Source organism: Tribolium castaneum, chromosome 1, assembly GCF_031307605.1.
Source record: "Tribolium castaneum strain GA2 chromosome 1, icTriCast1.1, whole genome shotgun sequence".
Taxonomy (NCBI): Eukaryota; Metazoa; Arthropoda; class Insecta; order Coleoptera; family Tenebrionidae; genus Tribolium; species Tribolium castaneum.
In genome coordinates this window covers 21,138,466-21,160,513 of record NC_087394.1, presented here as the reverse complement: position 1 = coordinate 21,160,513, position 22,048 = coordinate 21,138,466, and the positions used below count along the sequence as shown (strand labels likewise).

At 35.4% G+C, this 22,048-nt stretch overlaps 1 protein-coding gene across 13 annotated transcripts in view; it reads left to right on the top strand.

The window, feature by feature from the left end:
• DIP2 (DISCO Interacting Protein 2) overlaps positions 1–22,048 on the top strand; it is a 169,428-nt gene that overhangs the window by 81,778 nt on the left and 65,602 nt on the right. For 2 of the 13 annotated variants that reach the window (XM_064358364.1, XM_064358355.1), the window contains exon 1: positions 15,375–16,285. The exons of 10 other annotated variants lie outside the window; for them this stretch is intronic. In XM_064358364.1, coding sequence (XP_064214434.1) covers positions 16,135–16,285 — 151 coding nt within the window. In that variant the 5' untranslated portion in view covers positions 15,375–16,134. Of the gene's footprint in view, positions 1–15,373; positions 16,286–22,048 lie in introns of those variants that run through there. One more of the 13 variants, XM_015978179.2, reaches the window with a different exon arrangement.

Sequence of the window (22,048 nt, the reverse complement as noted above, 5' to 3'; positions counted from 1 at the left end):
GACTCGCGTGTGGTTTCGCTCAGCCGACTCGAGATAAGCCTCGCTGCCTCATATAACATAAAGTGTTAAATACCAGATAATCTGTAGCACTGTTGTCATTCTAGGTACATGTTTTGTTATAGTTCAGTTAATTTTTTTTACTTTAAAGAATGAATTACAGTAATTAATTAAGGGCGAAGAATACGACTGGATAGTTTGTCGCCAAGATCAGAGGCTCTCAAACTGCGGGGCGCAATTTAGCTAGAAGGTGGATGCGAACATAAAAAATATTTTTTTAAATGGACATTAAAGCAAATAACTTGATGGTAATTTACCACCATAAGAAAAATTTTGAGAAACGCTTTGCATTATGAAAGAAAGATTTGAGGAAACGAGTGTCGTCAGTAATGTAAAAGGCCAATAATTCTAATGAATTATCTTCTAAATACTTTTTTCTAAAAGCAGGAACTTTGCCCCAAAAGCTTAGTTTTTTTTACTCAATCCCAAAAACTAATAATTACACAGAAAGGAGCGCTTTTACTCTTATTGTATTTTTTTTTCTATACAAATACATTTTTTCAGAATTTTTTACACTTATTCCAATAAATACTATTTTGTAATTAATTAATATTATTAAAATCTAAATAATTGCTTACAATATTATTATTGGTCCTTTGAGTATTCAACAATTGGTTTTTGGGGCACCTACAACAAAAATATACTTTTAACATATATACTTAATTTGACATATTTGACATATTTTTATAACTACAGGGTTATTTACATATACAGGTAAAAATGAAACTTAAAACACAGTTTACAAAGCATACGCTTTGGTTTTATATTTAAAAGACAAATTATATCTAAGTGGGGTACACTTTTTTATTTGCGATACACGTATCTAGAAAACATAATCATTTGTTATTCTATTTCTTCTTATCAGAATTCTTTCAAATTCAAAATATTTTCTAACAGTGCAGAAACAGAAGTGATATTAATTCCCGGAGAATGTCGATAAATGTCGGCGCTGCAGGCCTGTGGCCAGTGAACGTTATTTTAATGGAAAAGGTGATAATTGGTCTACTTTTGAAAGAGTTAAAATTAGAGTTACCATATGGAAAGAACGTAAAATAGCAGATATTGTAGTAGTTAATAAAAGTTTTCATGTCAGCCAAAATTCTTTAGCACAACTACACAGTGGAAGTGGAAGTCAGTCATTAGTTTTTACTACATTAAAGGGAAACAAATATGTATAACTACCTATTTTATCAGCAAATTGAAAATGTTATTGAATTTTTTACAATTTTATGGTTTAAATATATTACTTTAAAAGCAGTATATGTTTGTATTAAAATGATATCATGTAAACAGGATTCCATAGTATTGTTGCACTTTTTACCTTGTTAGTTTTAAGCGAATGACCCTGTAGTACAGAAGAAATTTTCCATGTACTATGTACAATGTGTTCAAAAATGGTTGTTCATCAAGTAATGTGCCGCTTAATTTAAATTCTGAATGCCGTCAAAGTGACAAATCTGTCAAAATAAAAGGTTTCGAATTCAAAAACGATAGAATACAAGACATCAAATATCACGGAAATATAAAATCAAAACAAACCTTACTCGTGAAAGGACTTTGCCGAAAAATGCAAACGTTGAGTTTGCTCTAAGGTAATTTGACAGAGAAACTACAACAGTCATTTGGTAGAAGCGGCACAATGAAGTCAACTTGATAAACAACCATTTTTAAACACTTTGTAGTTGTAGTAGTAGGAGGTACATTAAAAGAGTAAAGAAAAATAGAATAAGATTCATAAAAAAGCTTTCGAAAGGTGGGGGGGATTGTGTGATAAGTACTGTAATGGAATTTTGGGTTTTCAATATTGGAAGATTGAGAAACGCTGTGAAGAGAATTATCTTTCTTGAAATTTAAATTAGTCGCTTTTTTCTTACGTCTAAACGGCAATTAAACAAATTGCCTTCGTTATTTATCGACGACATTACCGAAAAGTGGAAAATAGAGTAATAAACATTAAAAAATTACGTCTCTCATTTTGATCACGTCGCCTTTTTTCTGTCCTTCCGAGCGTGCTAATGTTTAGAGCCGTAATGGAAATAAATTTTCGTTTAATGCTTCTTCCAGGCGACTTTCATTCGAAACCCGCCGTCATGAAAAATGTATCGTTCTCGGACGTTTAAACGTCCCTTCGGTGCACCATAAACTGATCCCGGTGTTATTAGCGTCGACTACTAACGTCCTCCAAACCAGCACTTTGGCACACTTCACACGTTGCATCATCACAAAAGCCGATCATTAAAAGGCACACGCTACGCTTAACAGGAACAATCGTGAGAAAAATACTCCAAAGGGTTAAAACGCTACGTCCTTGCGGTTGTAAACATGAATTAGTTACGCTTCCGCGAGTTCAAGAAAGTTACACGAAATAAAACAAACCGAATCTCAATTTGCACACAATTAGCCTCGCATCGAGCGCCGCAGCGCAGCAGAGGCCTGGAAGGTGATCCTTGCGGAATGCCGTGTTTCGTGGCCCGCTGTTGCTTTCATTAGAAAATGCATCCATCTTTGGAGTCCGCTTTCATGATTTAAGAACGCACGTTCTGGCCGCTCATCGTGAAAAATGTTGTGAAACAGCAAAGCAACCTCAAAGGCACCAAACAAATAAGTGGAGAGGTCACGACACGAACAAGATAGATGGTAATGCAGTAAATTCCATTTAGAGTGAGCAGCAGCATTTCTCACTGATGTGCAGTGATCCTAGACGGCTCCGGGGCGAGGCAGCGACCGTCAACTCCTGCGATCGCTAGCTTCCTGGTCCCCCTCGGAACGTGCCAGAACATGTGTCGATGTGTCACGCAAAGAACGACTCCCGGTCGTGTACATTCTACGGCCACGGAGCGGAACCGAAGGCCCGCTCCGGTTATTAAGTCCGATCGAATCCAATCCACTTATCAGCGTTTGCATTCGAAAGAGTTTCTTCGAGCAAGGGCCGCGCTTTAATTGAATTCCAGGTGCAGAGCTTGTGCATTTGAGCGGATTGTGTAACGCGTGTTAGTAATAGTACAAGTTGCTCGAATTCCGAATTAATACCTCCACGGATCGACCACTTTAATCAGCGAATTAGGTTAAGGGGTACTTCGTCTCAATATAGTTAGCCGGTCGAGCTAATTACTGACAACTTCGTGCATACATTACGATCAGACTTGGAATTCAATACGATATATCGACATGCTTGCCAGATGTTTGGTTGATTTAGTCGGGGGGAATTTATTGAGGGAGTTACGTGCAAATCTTGGCATGTTGGAATCGAGACAACAGATGCGGAAAATGGGAAAAATCGACTGCTAATGGTGATGTTTTATCGTAACCGAGGAAAGAAAATATATACAGGGTGGCCCAACTAAAATTTACTTCTTGTAAAATCTCCGTACTTGCCCAAGATTGGAGAAAACTCTAAATCAGGTCAATTTTAGTTTAAAGGGGGACTGAATTTTATCCTAGTTTGAAAATTATTTCTGCATCCTTTTTGAATCCAGTGCAACCTCTTCAAAAAATATTAATGCCAAGAGAGGTCGAGTGACAAATCGTTTTGAAGCTGCTCTCATTGCCTATGCCAGTGGTTCCCAATCCTTTTCACTTTATTTTCCTAGTTGGACATTTCGAACTGAATGAATGCTTAATGAGTACGAATTTAAAATAAATTAATAATCTGGTGTTGTTTAGTTATATTTTTTTAATATTTTTTATTTTAAAATTAGTATCAAAGTGCAGTAAATTTTATGTTAGGGATGTTTTTTAAACAAACATGTTAAACAGTTTTATCGTTGGCACGATAGCTAATTCATTCGTGAGAATTTTAGCAAAGGAAGTCAGGTCCAGTGTTTGATTTATTCTGATAAAATGTCGTTAAGTGTTTGCAAAAAATTCTATATGAAAATTTATATACGAAAACACAGAAACAGGGGCAAATTCCGCATTGATAACAGGTTGTCATGTGAATGTGGAGACAAGAAATGCTTTCTTAACTTTGCAATTTCTAATTTTTAACAAGAAAGTAACGAAAATGCAAAATTATGATGTGAGATTAAATGAAGGTAGCTGTTTGCTTCGCACTTTACGAAGGAATTAAAAGAGTGCCATTTTTATTTTTAAACTAAGGGTACAAAAAAGTTTAGAACTTGCTTCTACTTAAGAAGCTAATTAATTTAAGTCTAATAAATTAAAAAAAAAAACTACTAATCTTCATAACATGTAATTATTGTTTACTTCGTCGAATAACCGTTTTCGTGGAATTGATGGTCATTATAATAACATAGTTATTAATAATATGAGTGCGAAAACTCAAGCCTAAAATTCTAAGGCTGTCGTTATGCAACGAGCGTTTGCGAGTTGCGTACCTATACACTCGAGAGCTTTAAACGTTTTCGCATAAGTGTTACTGTTTTTCTTTTGGGATACATTTTATTTTAAAACACGTTGCTACGGGAAGCGTGTTTTAAAATAGCGAAAACACGTTGCTATCGGAAGCGTGTTTTAAAATAGTGTTTATAACCTAGAATTTGGACATTAGAAAGAACATTTAAAATGTTACCAACAAGAAAAATCATTAAAAAGATGTCATTTATAGTTCACGTTCCTTGGGTTATTGATGTTGCCATGGACAATTTAAAAAATGCTCGTTTTTGAAAGTTGGATGTATACGCGCTGCAGCGTTTTATAAATAAGCAAACTATATTACCAATTAATTTTTTTTACAGGAAATGTTTATTTTGTTTATAATATTGTATATTAGCAATTTAAAATTTCGTCATTACAATACTTTTTTTGGAGAATCTTTTTTATGCACATCGCGAACTCCCAAGTGTTCGTGAACCACCGGTTGACAAACACTGGTATATATATAGGCAACCATGTTTTTTCCAATCTTTAACGTTTGGTTATTAAGAAGTTCGAATTTAAGATTTTTAAGATTTGTTTTAAAATATCAATCTGAAATAGTTTTGCTTAAATTTTGAAGAAGTTTTTTGGTATAGATAGTCTCAGAAATGGTGTCTTATCTGCACTACTGTTTTTACGTTTTAAAGTAACAAGAAATTGAAGCTGAAGGTGGTAAAATCACTTTGTCCAGTCTTTTTCACAGTGTCTATAACATATTGTCGATAAATTCTTAAAATGGTCCATAGTACAGAACATAGAATTTAATTATCAGAGAGCCGTAAGAAATGTTTCAAAATGTTTGACAATGTTTTAAAAATCCATTGTACCATTGTATGGAAGTTGGGGGCCAACATTTTAAGCAATAATTTGTTAAATCAAATTGTGTTTTTATAATCACTTTTATTTCTTCTTATAGCAATTTTAAAAGGAATTGATACAAATTGAAAAAAAAAAACGTAGTTGCATAGACAATACAACTAGCTTCAAAACATTGTGTTTCTCGTATTTTTCATTCGACCTCTCTTGCTATTTAAATTTTTTAAAGGGGTTGATTTGTTACTTTATAAACGAGAAACATTTGCGCAGGTAACAGTTCTGAATCAATTTATACCAAAAAACGTTCAAAAGTTGAGTGATAGGGTTCTAGATTAACAATTTTCAAAATATCAATGTCATAAAACAATTTCGTGATTCTCGACAATAAATCGTTCAAAATTTAAAAATGTACATGGTTGCATATACAATGAAAGCATCTTCAAAACGATGTCACTGGACCCCTTTAGCTATTTAAATTTTTTGAAGGGGTAGCTCTAGACGCCAGAGGGATGCAGAAATAACTACGATGAAATTTGGTTTCTCTTTATACCAAAATTGACCTGTTTCAGCATTTGTTTCAAACTCAGACGAGATTCGAGATTTCACCCTGTATAACAATTTATAAGTTTAAGTAAGAATTAGAAGCGTCTAGTAAATTATTCTATTGAGAAAATTGAGATAATTTCAACCGAATAAAAAAAAAAAGGAACTTACGAGTACGTGTGACTTACTGCATTTTCTCCTCGATAAATTTTTGATACACTCACTGGCTCCAAACGTTAACAGTTAAGAGTTGATAGTTTTTTGCTCCAAATATAATAACTCATCCAAGTCAAAATATAAGTTCAGTGTGGGACTTTGCCATGTTTTTCTCCAGACTGCTTATCATTTATCAAAATAGTTATTTATTATTATTTTAAGACCTCAGCGTCGTTTATGACTTTAACATACAATTTATGTCTGTTGCATGAAAATCTATTGTCTGTTTAATGTTGTGAAGTTCATTACAGCGTTATAAATTAATGAAAGTGGTATGGTAAAAATGAGTAAAGTTTTTCTTTTTTATATTCACAGCATTCAGATACGAAACTTACAATTTAGTTGTAATAAATTTAAAAAATGCATTCTTTATTTTATTTACTCGTACTTTTATTTGTCATAAGTGTAACAGACAAATGACACAAGGCAAATACCTGCTGTGGCTCCTTGCACGAAAGTCGCTGGGTTCATTTGCTACTATTCTCTCTAGGTATGATATATGCCGTTTTTGAACCGAACCACGTAATGGAGACATTGTTTGTGAAACTGAACTTCTTGTCGACAAATAGTTCTTCCGCGTACATTAGGTAATTACTTGTTACAATAGTGAGAATCTCGTTCTCCGTTTCCGACCGGATTTATTCGTGCAGAAAGTGGGTTTTGATAAAACGTGTTCCAATTTTTTTACTAATATTTATTATTAATTATGCAAGTGAAAAACCGAAACAAATAAGATTGTGGTTTGACTGGTGTTTTCTCTCGATACGTTCTGTATCATAACACTTTCTTTAAATTGTTGTATAATGGGGTTAGGCGAAAATTTGGCGCGGCAATTAGATCCAGAAGTGAAAAATAACAAATTTCGTTTCGGCATTTCTGTGTGGTCAGTGAACCTGATCGAAGGTCAGTAAGAGTGTATCTTATTTTCCTCAACTAATTTTGTATGCAGCGTCCATTAAGCTTGACACTTGATCGCAAGTATGATCATCGATTTGTTGCGAATAGATTTACGATCGAAATGTCTGAATATTTGACGATTTTAATTTAATGCTCGTGTAGGCGTTGTTATTTATGCATATACAGTTCTTCTCTGTTGTTATTCCTTCATAAACCGTCTTTACAATGAAGCGAATTACGTCATTTGTCTTGTACAATATAAAGTAAAGGGAAAAACTCACATGACCACACCGAAAATAATTCAGAATTGGTTTTGAGGATGCGTGGAATTCACGAAGATTCTCCAGTTTGAATGTGGAGGCTTGAATAAAATTTCCGTTAAAATCAGTGAGCATTCTTGCTGGACATTCTGCTTTATCGGTTAATTTAGCATGTACGCAATGCTGCCAATCCAAAAACACCTGCGTTGTTCGAAAGGAATTTTCGCCAAGTATTTTAATTGAGGCTATGCGATTAGATAAATGAAAAGCTCCAAAAACCATTCCGAGCTTTTAATTAATTCATATAAGCTCGTGTCGATGTTCCGCTCATATTCCCGTTTTATTTCCTCGAACCCGGTAGCATCTTTGAAGCCTCCTCGACCAACCAACTTCGTCGGTATAATAGCCTATCGACAATACGCCGGCCGGATTATGAAAGCCACACAGTGGGCTCTTAAAGTTGCCTCTTGAAATAGCCAAGACTTAATGAACACCGGTTGCAAAGTTTTAAACATCTGGTAACAATGTTGTAATACCAACACGTCCGCCGTGTTAAAGCTTTTTGTCACAACTTTTATTTTCAAATTAGACAAATTGGTAACCGGAGGTTATTATCCGTGGCAGTAAAAGTGCAACTGATTGTGAGCGTTTTTATTGAAGAAAACTATAAAGCGAACTGCTGTTTGTAAAGCAGAACGTGCCTGCGAGCATTCAATTCGCAATGTGACGTGCTTCTTGACTGAAGACATTGCGATATTTTATCATGTGCACAAAGAAGGTTATGGATAAAACCTATGCATATGAAATTAAGTGGTTTAGGGAGAATAAAACGAAATACATCAAGAAAATAGATTCAGGTACGTTTAAGGGAACTCTTAAGTTTTTTGAGACTGAATGTGTGCACTGTTGTGTGATTTATGGCGCTGGGTGTATTTCGAATGTATCGCGCAATTTCCATAATCTGTTGTTATTTATGAGTAATGACTCAAGTTGCACAATTTCAGACTTATTCGTTGGCACGGTGGAACGTTAAAAGTCCAATTTTTTGCGATTTCGGCGTCTAACTCAATTTTGTTTCAAAATTTATAGTTAATAAAATTTTGTTTTATTGCCGATAAATATAGAACGTTTCATGCTGATATTTCACATTTATGAATAATTGATCCCGGCGCATCCACCATTTTTCGCCTAGACATTGTTCCACCAATTTTCTTTTGTACTGAATGTTTAATTTTTATTGGATTTATTGAATGGTGAACATTTTTGAAGTAAGATAAATGGAACTTTTACGAAGCAATGAAATATGACAAGGTCATTGCAGGTATTTATCTCACCGCCGGAAAATTTCCCGAGAAGTTTTCCCACACAGGGCTCTAATGTAGCAGACATGAATAACAACTCAACGTCCACACTAACTGTAAAAGAAACAATGTAAGATAAAGTGCTTTCGAGGCACGATCCTTTTTTCTAACGAGTGCAAGCAATTTGCTTGATAAAGTTAATGGGTGTTGGGACAAACGACAATTCGGATATTTCTCGGAATTAGTTTGGAAACCTTTTTTTATTGCCTTACGAGCATCTGTTCAGATCATCAACATTCAAATTAAGGCTATCAAAGGCAGTCACGTTGCTTAAATCTGAACGTGGTTAGGAAAATTCGCAAAGATACGAAGGGTCGTTTTATACGAGGGTTTTTATGCGACTGGTAATAAACACACACGGAGGACATCGTACTATAAAGTTGCAGAGAAGGCCAATGCGCGGACTGAAATAACGTTTTTCTAGCTAAACGAGTTTTTAAGGGCGTTTCCTACAATAAAGATCTTCAATTACGCCTAAATCAGATTTAATTTTTCTTTCACCATCTACTTCTCTGTTCCCAAAAGGGCATTATCGATAAATCCGCGTTATCCATGAATCTTTCACGGTAATAGCGACGTTGTTAACTCAACTCGTGATAATTTATCCGAACGTTCTTGCTCTCCAAATTCGTAGTAAACATGTCATTTTGCTGGTAAACAGTCCATGTTGAATGTGTCGACGCAAAACTAGACTCAAGCTCAATCAAGCACTGAAGGACGATTCCACATTCACAGTTCGTTTGTTACACACACGCATATGTGGCAAAGATCGCGAAGAACATCCGAGGTGTGCGTGTTCTCTTTAAAGGAATAAAGTTCTAAATTGATGCCGTTGAGTTGAGGTTGGTGCGGGTGAATGGAGTGATGGAGGATTGCCATAATTTGAAGGGGGTTTCACGCGCCAGCAGCTTTTCTGATTATTTATTTATTTTTATTTTGCCTGATTTTTACATAATGGACCAGAATTTGCGATCATTTGGGCTCTTATTTTCTCGTGTTGGAGGAAAAAAGGTAAAATTTAAACATTTATCAGCAAAAACTGGGGCACAATAATTGCATCTAAATTAGTCGATGAATTTTTTAACACGACGAAGCGAGAGACGACACATTATCCTTTTAAAAGCAGGGTAATCACAATTCTGGAAGTCGGGCTCGTTTATAACATATTTTGAATTTAATTTATGGAAGTATTTGTTCAAAATCGAAGTTGTGAGATTAGTCGGACGGGAAACGCGGCTTTCGCCGAATAATACTCTTGTGTGTAAATGCCTTAATTAAGGTTATAATGTTTGGAAGTCTCGTGCAGCAGCCACCTATTAGCTTCAAGATAATGTCTTCATTTCGTAGTGTTATATTTGTAGTAGAGCACATAAGGGTCCGTTGTTTTGAGGATGTTTCTCATTTAAAAGCCTGTTTGCATGCGACGACGAATATGCCGAATGGGCCGTAGCGGGAGAAAGAAGCCGTTAGGAAGTTTTTTATTAACTTGGCAGTACAATGCGTATTTCAACCTGGAAATTTGATAAAACTGAAAAGTGCGTTCCAAGGGAAAACCCTAATGTCAAAATGTTCTTTATCTATCAAGTGGGGACCTTAACATAATAGTTGTGTTTGCGGACGATTTTTAGAAGTAATCCTGAACTAGTCCAGGATTTATTTAAAGCGCATGTGCGGTTTAGAATCATTTACGGATTTCCGACCACCGCGAATGATGATGTATCGTTATTAAGTGCACAGTAAATGTTTAAAAAATAATAAGCCATCTAAACTAAACAAGTTATAAATCCAAAAAACCTTGATACGAAAAGTTATAAAAGTCCTGATAATGTTGGAATTAGAATGAAACTATTCAACCAAAACAATTTTGGTCTACTTCTTGTTTCTGTAACTGAATCTATCCCACCATCATAAATTTCCCAGGAAATAACTTTGTCAAAAAAAAGTTATTTTATAAATAATTTCGAAGGTATTAAATGAATCTCGGTAACTAAAACAGACTATTTCTTTATTATGGTTTAAACCCATTTCCAACCTCAAAAAGCTCAAAAGAACGACAGTAACAGAGACAAACTTGGACTGGTTCTGAACCGATCCGGGACAAAAGATTCTCTATTGCGATCGCCGGACTGTTACTAAAAGTTCGGTGTTTTTTTCACGCGCATGCGATTGATGCCTGAACTAGTTCAGGATCGCTACCGCGAACAAAGCTATTACAAGCTTTAGAGAAGTAATGGATCCGTCTCGCAACTTTTTTTTACTACATTTTTGGAAGATTAATAAAAAAACTAGTTTACCCTTATTTTTTTATTTCAATAGATTTTCAGTATTAAGGCCAAAAAAGGAAATTTTGATCGCGTGATATAGTAGGCCGAGCTACTCCCATTTCAAAGCGGGCATGCGCATTCACTGTAAACGCATACAACTATTTCCAGTATTTCGACGAATTTTGAGGTTCCTCAACGATTAATGAAAAGATTAAAGAAGGCCTGGGCGCTTTTTTTTATGATTTGTCTAAACTGATTTAGGTTAATTTTTGTATTTCTTATGTTGTTTGTGCTGTGTTTGCTTATTGTCATCAGATAATTGCTTACACAGACTACTAAAAACACGCTAAACGTTGTATGAACGTGAACATAACCTAACTTATGATTTGCGCTTGCGTCTAGGATACGCGTTATTTTGTTACGTCATGTTAGTGAACCAATCAAAATGCTAGTGGGCAGTTCTCGGCCTGTGACGTCATGATGACTTAAAATTCATTTTTTAGTCATTTTTACAAATTTTTGGGCATAGGTCTCTAGAAATTATGTTGTTTTACTCTGAAGTTTCATTAGGTATAAAATTAACAAAATCTACGATTTGCGGGACGATCCCATTAGGGACAGTTTTTTATCAAGGCTTAAGCTGCAAAATTATCCATTTTAACATCAATTACTAGTTGGGAAATTTAACGCAACGACGTTACAAAAGGGTTTATAAATAGATAGTGAAGTTTTTTATCGTTGAAGTGAAGTTAGACAAAGTTCTGAAGTGTTTTAGTGTATATCATTAATGATTAGAACAAACAAGCGCGCGCGGCTCATTAATACTGACTCGTTAATTCACTAGAGGAAGAGTTTCGTGCCACTGAAGAAAGTATAACAAGCCACAAACAAAGGAAACTGCTTTACTTCCGTTTATAATAATGATATTGACTTAAATAATCAAATTAGTTCGGTAGTCTGGTTATTCTCTCTAGAGAGAGGAATGTCGACAGATGAAAGGGTTCCGATTTTCTGCTCGTCTTTGTTTAGCAATATATAGTTTTTAGTCGGGGACACTGTTGTCTTGTTAACCTAATTTATGATTGTCGTTTTGCTTGCTGGTAAATGTTTTGTTCCGTTTTCTGCGGCTGGAACAGTGATGAGGGTTCTTGAATAATTTTTCAACTTGAAGCAGTTGGGAATGGATTCAATTATCTGGTAGTAAATACTAAGCGAGTCGTTATAATATCGGACAACTAGTATTTGAAAAGGATTCCCGCACGACAAAACTTTTGTTGTCGGGACAATGAGCTAAATTTGGTCGGATCTAACTTTAACCTTTGTCGTTTTGTTGATTTGATGTCAACCTACATTCGCAGGTCATTTTAAACTGCAAAGATAAATAAATATTTTGTTTGAAGAGTAGCTACTAGTGGAAAATACTTTTATAACTATGTAACCGTCGTAATTCTGTTTGTTGTGAGTTACTGTATCAGGTTCTAACAATGTAATGTTTTAGTTTTGTTAAGGTGTAATTTAATAACGTCTCGTTACGTGAATATTGACACGTAATCGCAAATAGAGGATTTTAAACGCAGGGAAACGGTTTGTTTTAGTTTCCGGGGCAAAATTGGCATTTTAATGATCTTTCTGTTCTGCGGTTGCCCCAACAAGTTCAGATCCCAGTAGACCCTCATGAATCTCTTCCTCAGACTACCTAATCCAACATCTTAACACAATTACTCTTCTACGGCCTCCGAAATTTGTTGCATTAATACACAATCTCTCCCATGTTGACACTCCACCTTTCTTCCGGGTCATTTAGCGGGTTCTAGGACGCGCACAAAGGCATATTTTTAGATGTTTATAATCACGCGTTTCCATTATTAAAATGAAACGGGTGTAAATTTAATGAGTCACTTCTGACTATAGTAGATAATATTTTAACATGCAAGCAGCGGAAGCACGACAGCTGCATTGAATAAAACGTCAGAAATTAGTTTTCTTTTAAATGGTGATTTTGTAAAGTCCGAGATACAGTTGCAAAGTAATTTTCTTAAATGCATTGTCGAGGAGATCAAATCCCTAGTATATATAGCACAGTTTTACTAAGTTATCTTTCGGTTATATAACGGTTATGTTTAGCGTCTATAACCATGGTTATATTACGATTAGATAACCGTTGTTTCTAAAGCAATATGGCCCAAGCTAGATTTAGGTTATATATCAGTGTTCTAACCATGATTATGTCTAGAGTATACAGCAAAGGTTATGTGACGGTTATATAACTGCTATGTATGTAATGCAATATAGCGTATGCTAGATTCAGTTTATATATCGGTGATCTAAGCATGGTTATGTTACAGTTATATTTAGTATTCGCCGGTATTTTATAATAATAATTACAAAACAAAATAAGTGATCTAAGAAATTTTTGGTTATATGGTTGAAAATTATCTAGTTGGTTGGTCGTAACATGCATTCAACAGTGATTTTTGCTTTTTCTTTACTTCTACGTGTTGCAATCACGTGAATCGTCATCTATATTTATTGTTTATCATGTAAATAGATTACTATTTGAATTTATACTTAATTGAAAGCTGAAATAGCTTGTCTAAATGTATTTTAGTTTTGACCACAAAAAAAATTAATTTGTCAAAACCAAAGCAAATTATTCTAGGAATAAATGTTTTCTCTTTTTCTACCTGCCGACCCTTTAATCTTACAATGTTAAGCTGGATTCGGAGAATTTGTCCAGTTCAAAGCTGAAAAAACAATGAAGAAAACAGTGAACAATACATTTTTGAAAATAGTAATACTTTAGTTCCTGCTTACTGAAATTTGTTAACAGTTTGACAAAGTCTTGTTCTTTGGAGGAAAAAGATAACACAAAAACACTGAGTACGTTAGAAGTTTTGCCGTAAGATGGCATTTCATCTTTCCTATTACTCCTACAGCATCGTCGGTCTTAATATAAGTAGTTCTATGTTAGTTCTGGTTATCGAACATTTTCTTGTAGAAGTCATTCCCAAAAAATTTTTTGGAATTTTTGCACAAGGAATCAACAAAACACTGAACAATATTTATTGTGCATTGGTGATGTTGTGCATCCCAAAGAGGCTGGATAGATGCACCAATTTATTTATCCTAGATATTTAAAACTTTAATTTGTATTAATATCTACTATAGGTTTTTTTAAATAAAATTTAGGCAAAAGTTAATAGGGCAATATACTGGTTAGATCACTAAGCATAACCGAAATAAGCGAGATGTAAAAGAAATTATATAGATAAAGACACATATTCGCAATATAACCGAGATATAAGAAGAGTTATATAACCGCGCCTGGATAACGGTTAGATAAAGTGGTTAACTAACAGTTAGCATATAAAAGCGTCACCTTTCGGAATTGGCGGTTATATTGGAAGGTTTCATCTCGGTTATTCAGAGTCAGGCAACCTTATCGCGCACCTAAGAAAATCGCGATTTCTAATTAAATAAAAAAATACTGCATTTTACACGCTTGACTGTACCTTCGAAAGGTATCTCCCCTAATTTTTTGGTAATTTTTCACTTGCTGATAACAATAATAATCAAAAAAAAATTTTTACCAAAAAGGTAAATTTTAAATTTTATACTAAACCACGCGAATTCACTTCAGATGATTGTTTACGAAATTAGCGAAGAAAAATACTAATCAGATTTTGAATTAAACGCACTTTTACATTTTAACTTTAAAAATTATTTTTATTTATGAGTTGCTACTTGTGGCGTCGTGAATTTAGGTGACAATGTGAACTGTAATTGGGGTAAGATTGTAAAAGATTTCGTTGGGATATTTCAATGCAGGCATCAGCTTTATTGCAAGACTGTAAATAAGGCGCTTCAAAAAGGTCGGCTACTGGTAACTGATCCCTTTGTTGGCAAATTATACCATCTTCTAATAAATCACGCGTCTGGTTTGCGTCTAAATAAAAATGACCAATTATTTCACCAACCAAGTAAAAATTTAAAATTGTGATACCAGCGTTCGATGGGATTCGTAAAGGATTCATTTGGTTAGTCAAATTAACAGTTATTGCCCAAAAACTCACAAAACTGTTACGACTTGATTTATTAACAAAAAATTTAATAAAAACCGAGAATGGTCTTTATCAATGTACAGACTGGTGTGTAAAAATTCAAGATTTTTATTTCATTAGAAGTCGCGATTTTCTTGGGTGCGCGATAAGGTGACCTGACCCTGTATAAGTGTGCTACCAGGGAAGGAGCTGAAGAAAATCTTAAATATTGAAGTTGGAGGGAAGAGTACAATACACCTTTCTGAAATGTGGGTCAGGTGTTGATCAAGTTGTGCTAAAACTTGGTGCTCTAGTGTTGCTGAATTATTGAGTGTCGAAACGACACGTGAATTTTGATGGAGGTTCGCCGGACAATTGTCGAAGGAAAAATGGAATGAAGGTCGTTGCGATCTGTCACGGTCCCGTTTTTATTAAATAGGGTAAACAATGGGTTCGAGCACGTATTTAAAATAAGAGTTGCGAGGCGCAGGTCAGGCCTCGGTCCGGGTACGGCGAACCCGCGTCTACCAGTTGAGAGCCAGTCGTCACGACGCCTCTTCCGATCAGCAGCAGGCGGGATGACACACGTTTATCATGTCCAATTGCTGCTGTACATGTGCAGCTGGCACGACAAGACGGTCGTAGTAAAATCGGCACAAAGAAGTCGACGGTAATAAAGCGACTTGTGATCCGTTCGTATCTTTTGAGCAAGTGATCGTTGTTGAGTTTCAATAAATTAAGAAAAGTGTTGGTGTTGCAGTTGTTGAACCTGTTAGAGTAACCTTGTTGAAGCTAAGATAGATTTTATTCAAATTTTATTAGTGCTTAACTCCAAGTGTTAAAGTGTGATTTTTAAGTAAAGTTTTCCTAGAAGCATCGAATTAGCGACACAAAGCAGCATTCTAAATGAAACCTAGTCGAGCAACGCACCCTGGTTACGTGCGCTACTAGTCTTAGTGTAAATAAGCAACAATTCGTTTTTCATCAAATATCGACAACTATCGCCCACCGAGCGGTTCTCCGGAAGGCAGAAAGAATCGACCCAATCCCTCGAGTGTCGTTTCTCATCGTCATAACAATTTGGAAACGTCGAGCGACCTTCTGACCGTGATGAATCTGTCACTCTTGCAGATAATTGCACTGTGACGTCGCAAATTCTCGATAAATTTCACAGTGAAATATTATGAAGTGTCAAGTGTCGATGCGATACACGCTCCAGTATAGCGCCTCGTTATTATCGAATGTGGTGAATCGTATATCGCGATGAAACGACCCACTGGAATCGACTGCTGATTCCGAGAGGATGATGGAGAGCCTCGAGGAGGTGGCCGCCCGCGAGGAGGCCGAAAGGCAGCAAAGCCTCAGGGACTTGGAGCAGCTCTATGAGTGGCTGCAGCAATTCGAGGATCCTCCGCCGACCCCGAGGCCGCCGCCGCCTCACCAGTTCCGCAACGGTGCGTAAAAATTCGAAACAAATTATTTGAACGTGTGCAGATCGGGGTTACAAGGCTTGGAGCCGCAACCGCATGCAACAGCAGCTCTTGGTGCATTTGTTAAGTGTCGGTTAAGTTACTCTAATATGTTACAACAGCTTTGGGGTTTGAAACTTTTGCGCGATTAGCAAGCTTTGGTCTTCGGGGTGTTGCGATTTTTTGGCCTTGTCGTCAAATCGATCCGTTCCATGTTGATACCTCTTAGGGGAGCTTTCGCGAGTTTGATTTATCGAAGTTAATGCAGAAATCCGTTTTTAATTAAATCGTTTGTTTTACAAGATAATTTAAAGTATGATTAATGGAATGTTTGATTTATATGAAGCAGAAAGTTGTACAGCTTATCTTGGGACGAGTAAATGGGAAAGTTTTCGAGCTATTGTTCGGTTTTGTTTAATCACGTACTATTCCAATTATCGCTGTTTATACTTAACTCGAGTTTATGTCAGTGGTAGAAAAATGTTGGATACGAATATGGAAACGAACCACGATTAATTGAGTCATTGTGCCGACGTCAGCACTACAAAAACGAAGTGGGACACATCAATTTTATGTAAATTCCAATATACACTTGTTCGATGAGATTTATTCCTGTTGTTTTTCGGATTGTGAAGGATTTTCCAGGACGAATTTAATTTATTGCGCGTTTACGTTAACATTTTTTTTATTGGCTACAAACCGATTTTAAAGCGAGCGTTTTTTTCAAATTAGTCACTTTCGACCTCGGATTGTGGCAGATGTCAGAGTCGGGCGAGTAGTTGTGCTGAACAATGGGCGACAAATTTAAAAGCATTCAGCTTTAAGTTATTGGGCTATTAGTTTATTCCGCATTGCAGGAGGTTCTGTTCATTGCAGATGCAGCAAGAACGAATCAGGATGAATAATGTTTATAGGCTTTCCTGTGGGATCTAATTTTTGTTGTGTTTGTCAACTTCGTTTACCGTCGAGGATATTTTCGGTCATGCAAATGCCGATGTAGTGGACCTGTAGCCCAAGCTGGTGTCTTTAATTCAATTGTTTATTCTAATAGACCGTTCAAGTGAGTGATCCATCATCAATTTGGGTGCAGGTCATTTCATTCAACTACTGTTGAAATATGCATCATATTCTAAATTGGTTGCGGTTGACGCTGACGAATAAATTATCAATTTTTCGTGAATCAGAATGGCCTGTTCTTGGAACCAGGACATCACTATCGGACAAAAGTAGAGTAACATAACTTAAAAAAAAAAATTCAAAATATAAATACATATCTTTAATCACCGGCCTAATTTATTGTATTTCTCCTTGTTTTAGGATCATATGTAAAATAGAAAAAAGAAAATTGTTAGCATCCGTTATCATTTCGGTTTTGAAATATTTTACTTCTTGAAACAGCAAAATTACGTGCGACAAAAGTAAAGCAACTTTTATGAAAACAGATTTTTACATTACTTCAAAAAGTGCTAATTTTTTGACAACGACTCGACATAGAAGGAATAAAATTTTGAGTTGTATTAGTTGAGAGGTTTGCCTAAACCTCATTTATTTTGTTAATTTTATACCCAATGAAACTTCAGAGAAAAACAACACAATTTCTACGAGATGTATGCCCAAAAATTTGCAAAAATGCTTAAAAATGAATTTTAAGTCATCATGACGTCACAGGCTGAGAACCGCCTTCTAGCTTTTTGATTGGTTCACTAACCTAACGTAACAAAATAACGCGTATCTTAGATGCAAGCGCCAAAACAAGTGCAAATCAAAAGTTAGGTTATGTTTATGTTCATATAATGTTTAGCGTGTTTTTAGTGGTGTGTGTAAACAATTATGTAATGACAATAAGAAAACACAGCATAAGCAACTTAAGAAATACAAAAATTAATTTAAATCAGTTTATACAAATTATGAAAACCAGCGTCCAAACTTTCTTTTATCATTCAATTGTTGAGGAAGGTCAAAATTTGTCGAAATACTCGAAATCGTCGTATGCGTTACAGTGAATGCGCATGCGCGCTTTGAAATGGTAGTAGCTCGGCCTACTAGTCACACGATTAAAAATTGCTTTTTTTGGCCTTAATACTGAAAATCTATTAAAATAAAAAATAAAGATAACTTAATTTTTTATGAATTTTCCCAAAAATGCAGTTAAAAAAATTGCGGGACAGGCCCATAGTGCCGACCACTGGAGAATTTGGGAATTAATGTCTGAAACCATTCCTAGACGAGGTGGGACGTGTATTTTGTATCATTATTATCTTGTTGAAACCTAAATTGCAAGGACATTTTCTACTCAGCATAGGGCAACATAACGTTTCGTTTTTTTTTGTAGCAAGCTAGCTATAGTACTGTCTATGAAGTGTAACACACATTTTTTCCCTAAAAAATACACATTTTTGTCCATCTTTTTTAGGTACTTTGGATAAAATCTGGTATTAACCGGAAGCCTTATACATCTCATTCAATTAGAATTAAAAATTTTATTTGAAGTTTCGGAGCTGAATAGTATTTTTTTCCAGTCTCCAACTCTCTAGTTCAAATGTCGTGCAAATTTACGTTTGGTACGATGATTACCTTCCGAAACTAATAGTTTCCTGGTTGAACATGTGCTGTATAGCTTTTCTTCTCCACAAATCTTAGTTGAACTTCGTTGCATTAACTTCTTGTCCAAGAATTTCATCAATTATGGTTGGTTTTTACATCAACAGATCTTTTAAAAAAAAAATCTTTCTATTCAAAATGTTGTTTTTCTGGGTTTTCCGGATTTGGGCATTTTTTCTACATGTCCTTTTATATTGTAGAGTGAAATTATTTTTGACACACTGTATTTGGGCAAGGCAAACTGTCTAGAACTTTTGTTTTTAATTTTCCCTACAAAAAAAAAAAGAGTTTACCACCATGTTTTTTAATTCTAAACATCTTGGTTTGTTTTTTACAGTAAATGAAAAAGTTGTTTTACTTTTGTCGCGCTAATAAGAGCACTGTTTACATGAATTGTTTTAAACTAATTTATTTGACATGTAAAATTAATGTTATATCGCTTATAACAACAGCCTATTATGGGATTTTGAAATAAAAGATTTCTGAATTTCCTGATTACCATTGGTATTTTAGATTCTATAATATTTTGTGTGCAACTGTCAAAAAAACGACTTTTTTTTCTTGATTTTGAGTCGTGAAATAGCACATTTGTCTATAGTAAAATAAAGCCTTGACAACGTAAAATAAAAGACATTTTTTTACCGACCGAAATTAGCTTTTCTTAGACGATTTGAACGTTAATTATTAAAATGTGATATCAATTATTAGAGAATTTGCGCACTTTCACTATTCATTTTCCTTAAAAAGCACAAAAAACAGCACCACTTTCAATTAAATAGGAATGACAATCCTAGATGACAATAATAAAGAGCTACGCAAGTCCTAGTTACCATACCAAAGCACACCGTTAAATTTTATTTTGTGTGAAGATTCGATCGAATCTTTAGTTTTGGTAATTTTTCACAATTGCACACAAAATTTTGTATGCCACATGGTCGTGAACTATCTTTTTTTTATTCGAATGATTATTTGGCGAGGCGTACACTCTTAGTCTTAGTTCACGGCCTTGTAACATAAATAAGTATAATTTTATACTAAAAGTTGCTTTACTTTTGTCCGATAGTGTGTAATACAATTGCATTGAGCAAAATCGTGCTTGGTCGTATGTACGGTGTATTGTTGTATTTCATAATTGTAATAGTGATAACAAACTAATCTTGAGTTAAAGTGAGCATCTTATCACGCGAGACTGGCGCCTGCATGTCTCTGCTTAACGTTTAATTTGAATTAGTCCCTTTTGCGTTGCGAAACTGAGAACAACAGGCAAGAGCCACTAAGGAGGTCCCTCAGCTTCGAGAAACATAACGAAAACAACGGCAAGTAACTTTTGCCGTGGTAATGTCGTATAGTTCTTACACAAGGTCCCTTGAGCACCATCTCGTCGTCCTTTTTCATCCTGGACGTCTTCCATGAAATATAAATTGAATCGGATATTTTAGGCTAAATTTACGCAACAACAGTCGATGATAATTTTGTATGTAGAGGGTGCGCTCGAGTCGATCATTCTCGGAGATATGTTGGCCTTTCTTCCGTTCTTTCACAGGAGAACGTCACGAACTCTCGTTTTATCGTCTAGTTGGAACCGTACTTTAACGTATATATTCGGAGGCAAATTTGCGCAACAATGATAAGTGTTTTTATGGAAGAGAAGGATTTATCATCTCGACTTGAGCAAGAACGTAGCGTTTTAATGGCATCGGAAGGTTCAAATAAGCGAATTGAAGGTTGAAATGAGAACAACGTATTGTAGTGGAAAAACGGGAACGAGATAATTTTCGGCTTATTGCACCGTGTATTTTTGTGACCCCACCGAAGATAAATATCGTTGATTATAAAAGCAATCTGGAGTTGGCTAAATCGAATCGAGATTTTTTCCCGCATAATGGAATCAGAAACAGACGTAGTCGCGAGAAAAGATTAAAATATCCAATTTATCCGGATGAAATGGCAAATAGTGGACCGGTTTTATCTAAATGAGATTTCTAATTCATCATCGGCGAAAAAATTGCGCTCGGAGCAAACGAACGTTCAATTTCCCGTTTCGGGTGGAAAACTGGAGGCGAACACGCGCACGCTGCTCGAATCTCAATACGTACCGAAATTATTCATTACGTACCTGGATGGGCGAGATAAGTACAATAAGTGATTGTATCGCAAACGTTACTAAATCATCGATGAAATGAAACCCAAACGGCAGCAGGTAGAGGGTTTGATTTATATTTTAAATGGAGCCATCCAGAAATAGTACAAGCGACCCAATTTCACGTGCTTCCAGGAAAACTCAGGAATTGCAACACATAAAGAGCATCGTCTTTAACGTCCCGAAGGTTTCTACGCTCTTCGCTTATATGACCAAGAAGGTTCTGTTTTAAAGCTGTTATGGAAATAGGGGGCGGCGAAATGGCCGCACATGATTTGTGGAAACGAATATCTTGCCAGAGGAAGTGATTTGTACTTAACATTTCGTGAGGGTGCTTTAGACGAGGGTAATTACAACTTTCTGCAACGGACAATGATTGAAAATGATGCACAAACCTTTTTACACTACGAAAGTGATGTCTGATGTGTGATTTACTAATTTCTCTTTAAACAAGCATACTACCTTACATCTGGTAAACTTATTTTATTTGGAATATACTGGGTCATTTTTTAAAAACGAGTCACTCTAAATATCTGAGAAAATAATCAACAAAACAGAAAATCCTGAGACAGGTCAATTTTTATTATCAGGGAGTTACCTTTTAGTGTACTTTTGCAAGTTTCCAACTCCTTTTGTAACACAAATAACCCCTTTAAAATTTTAATTGACATGGCCGTTTTTTATGATATCTCAAATGAAAGCTGTGTGTTTTTTTTGAGTTTCAATAATTTTTTATAAAGTTACATGGTGCTCAGTTACTTGATAATCCTCTTTTCAAAAATGATTTTTCATCAAAAAGTCGACTATGGAATTTAAATTCAATGTGCCGCTTCGTTCAAATGACTACTAGGTTTCTGAGAAGAAATGTCACCGCTCTCAAATTTTTGATTAGTTGTTTCCTTATTTTTATGCATTTTTCAACTATGTTGTTTCAATTGTAGGGTTTGTCTTGATTTGTGTTTTACATTCCCGTGCTTACTTGAGTAGTCTGAGCTTTCGTTTTTCTT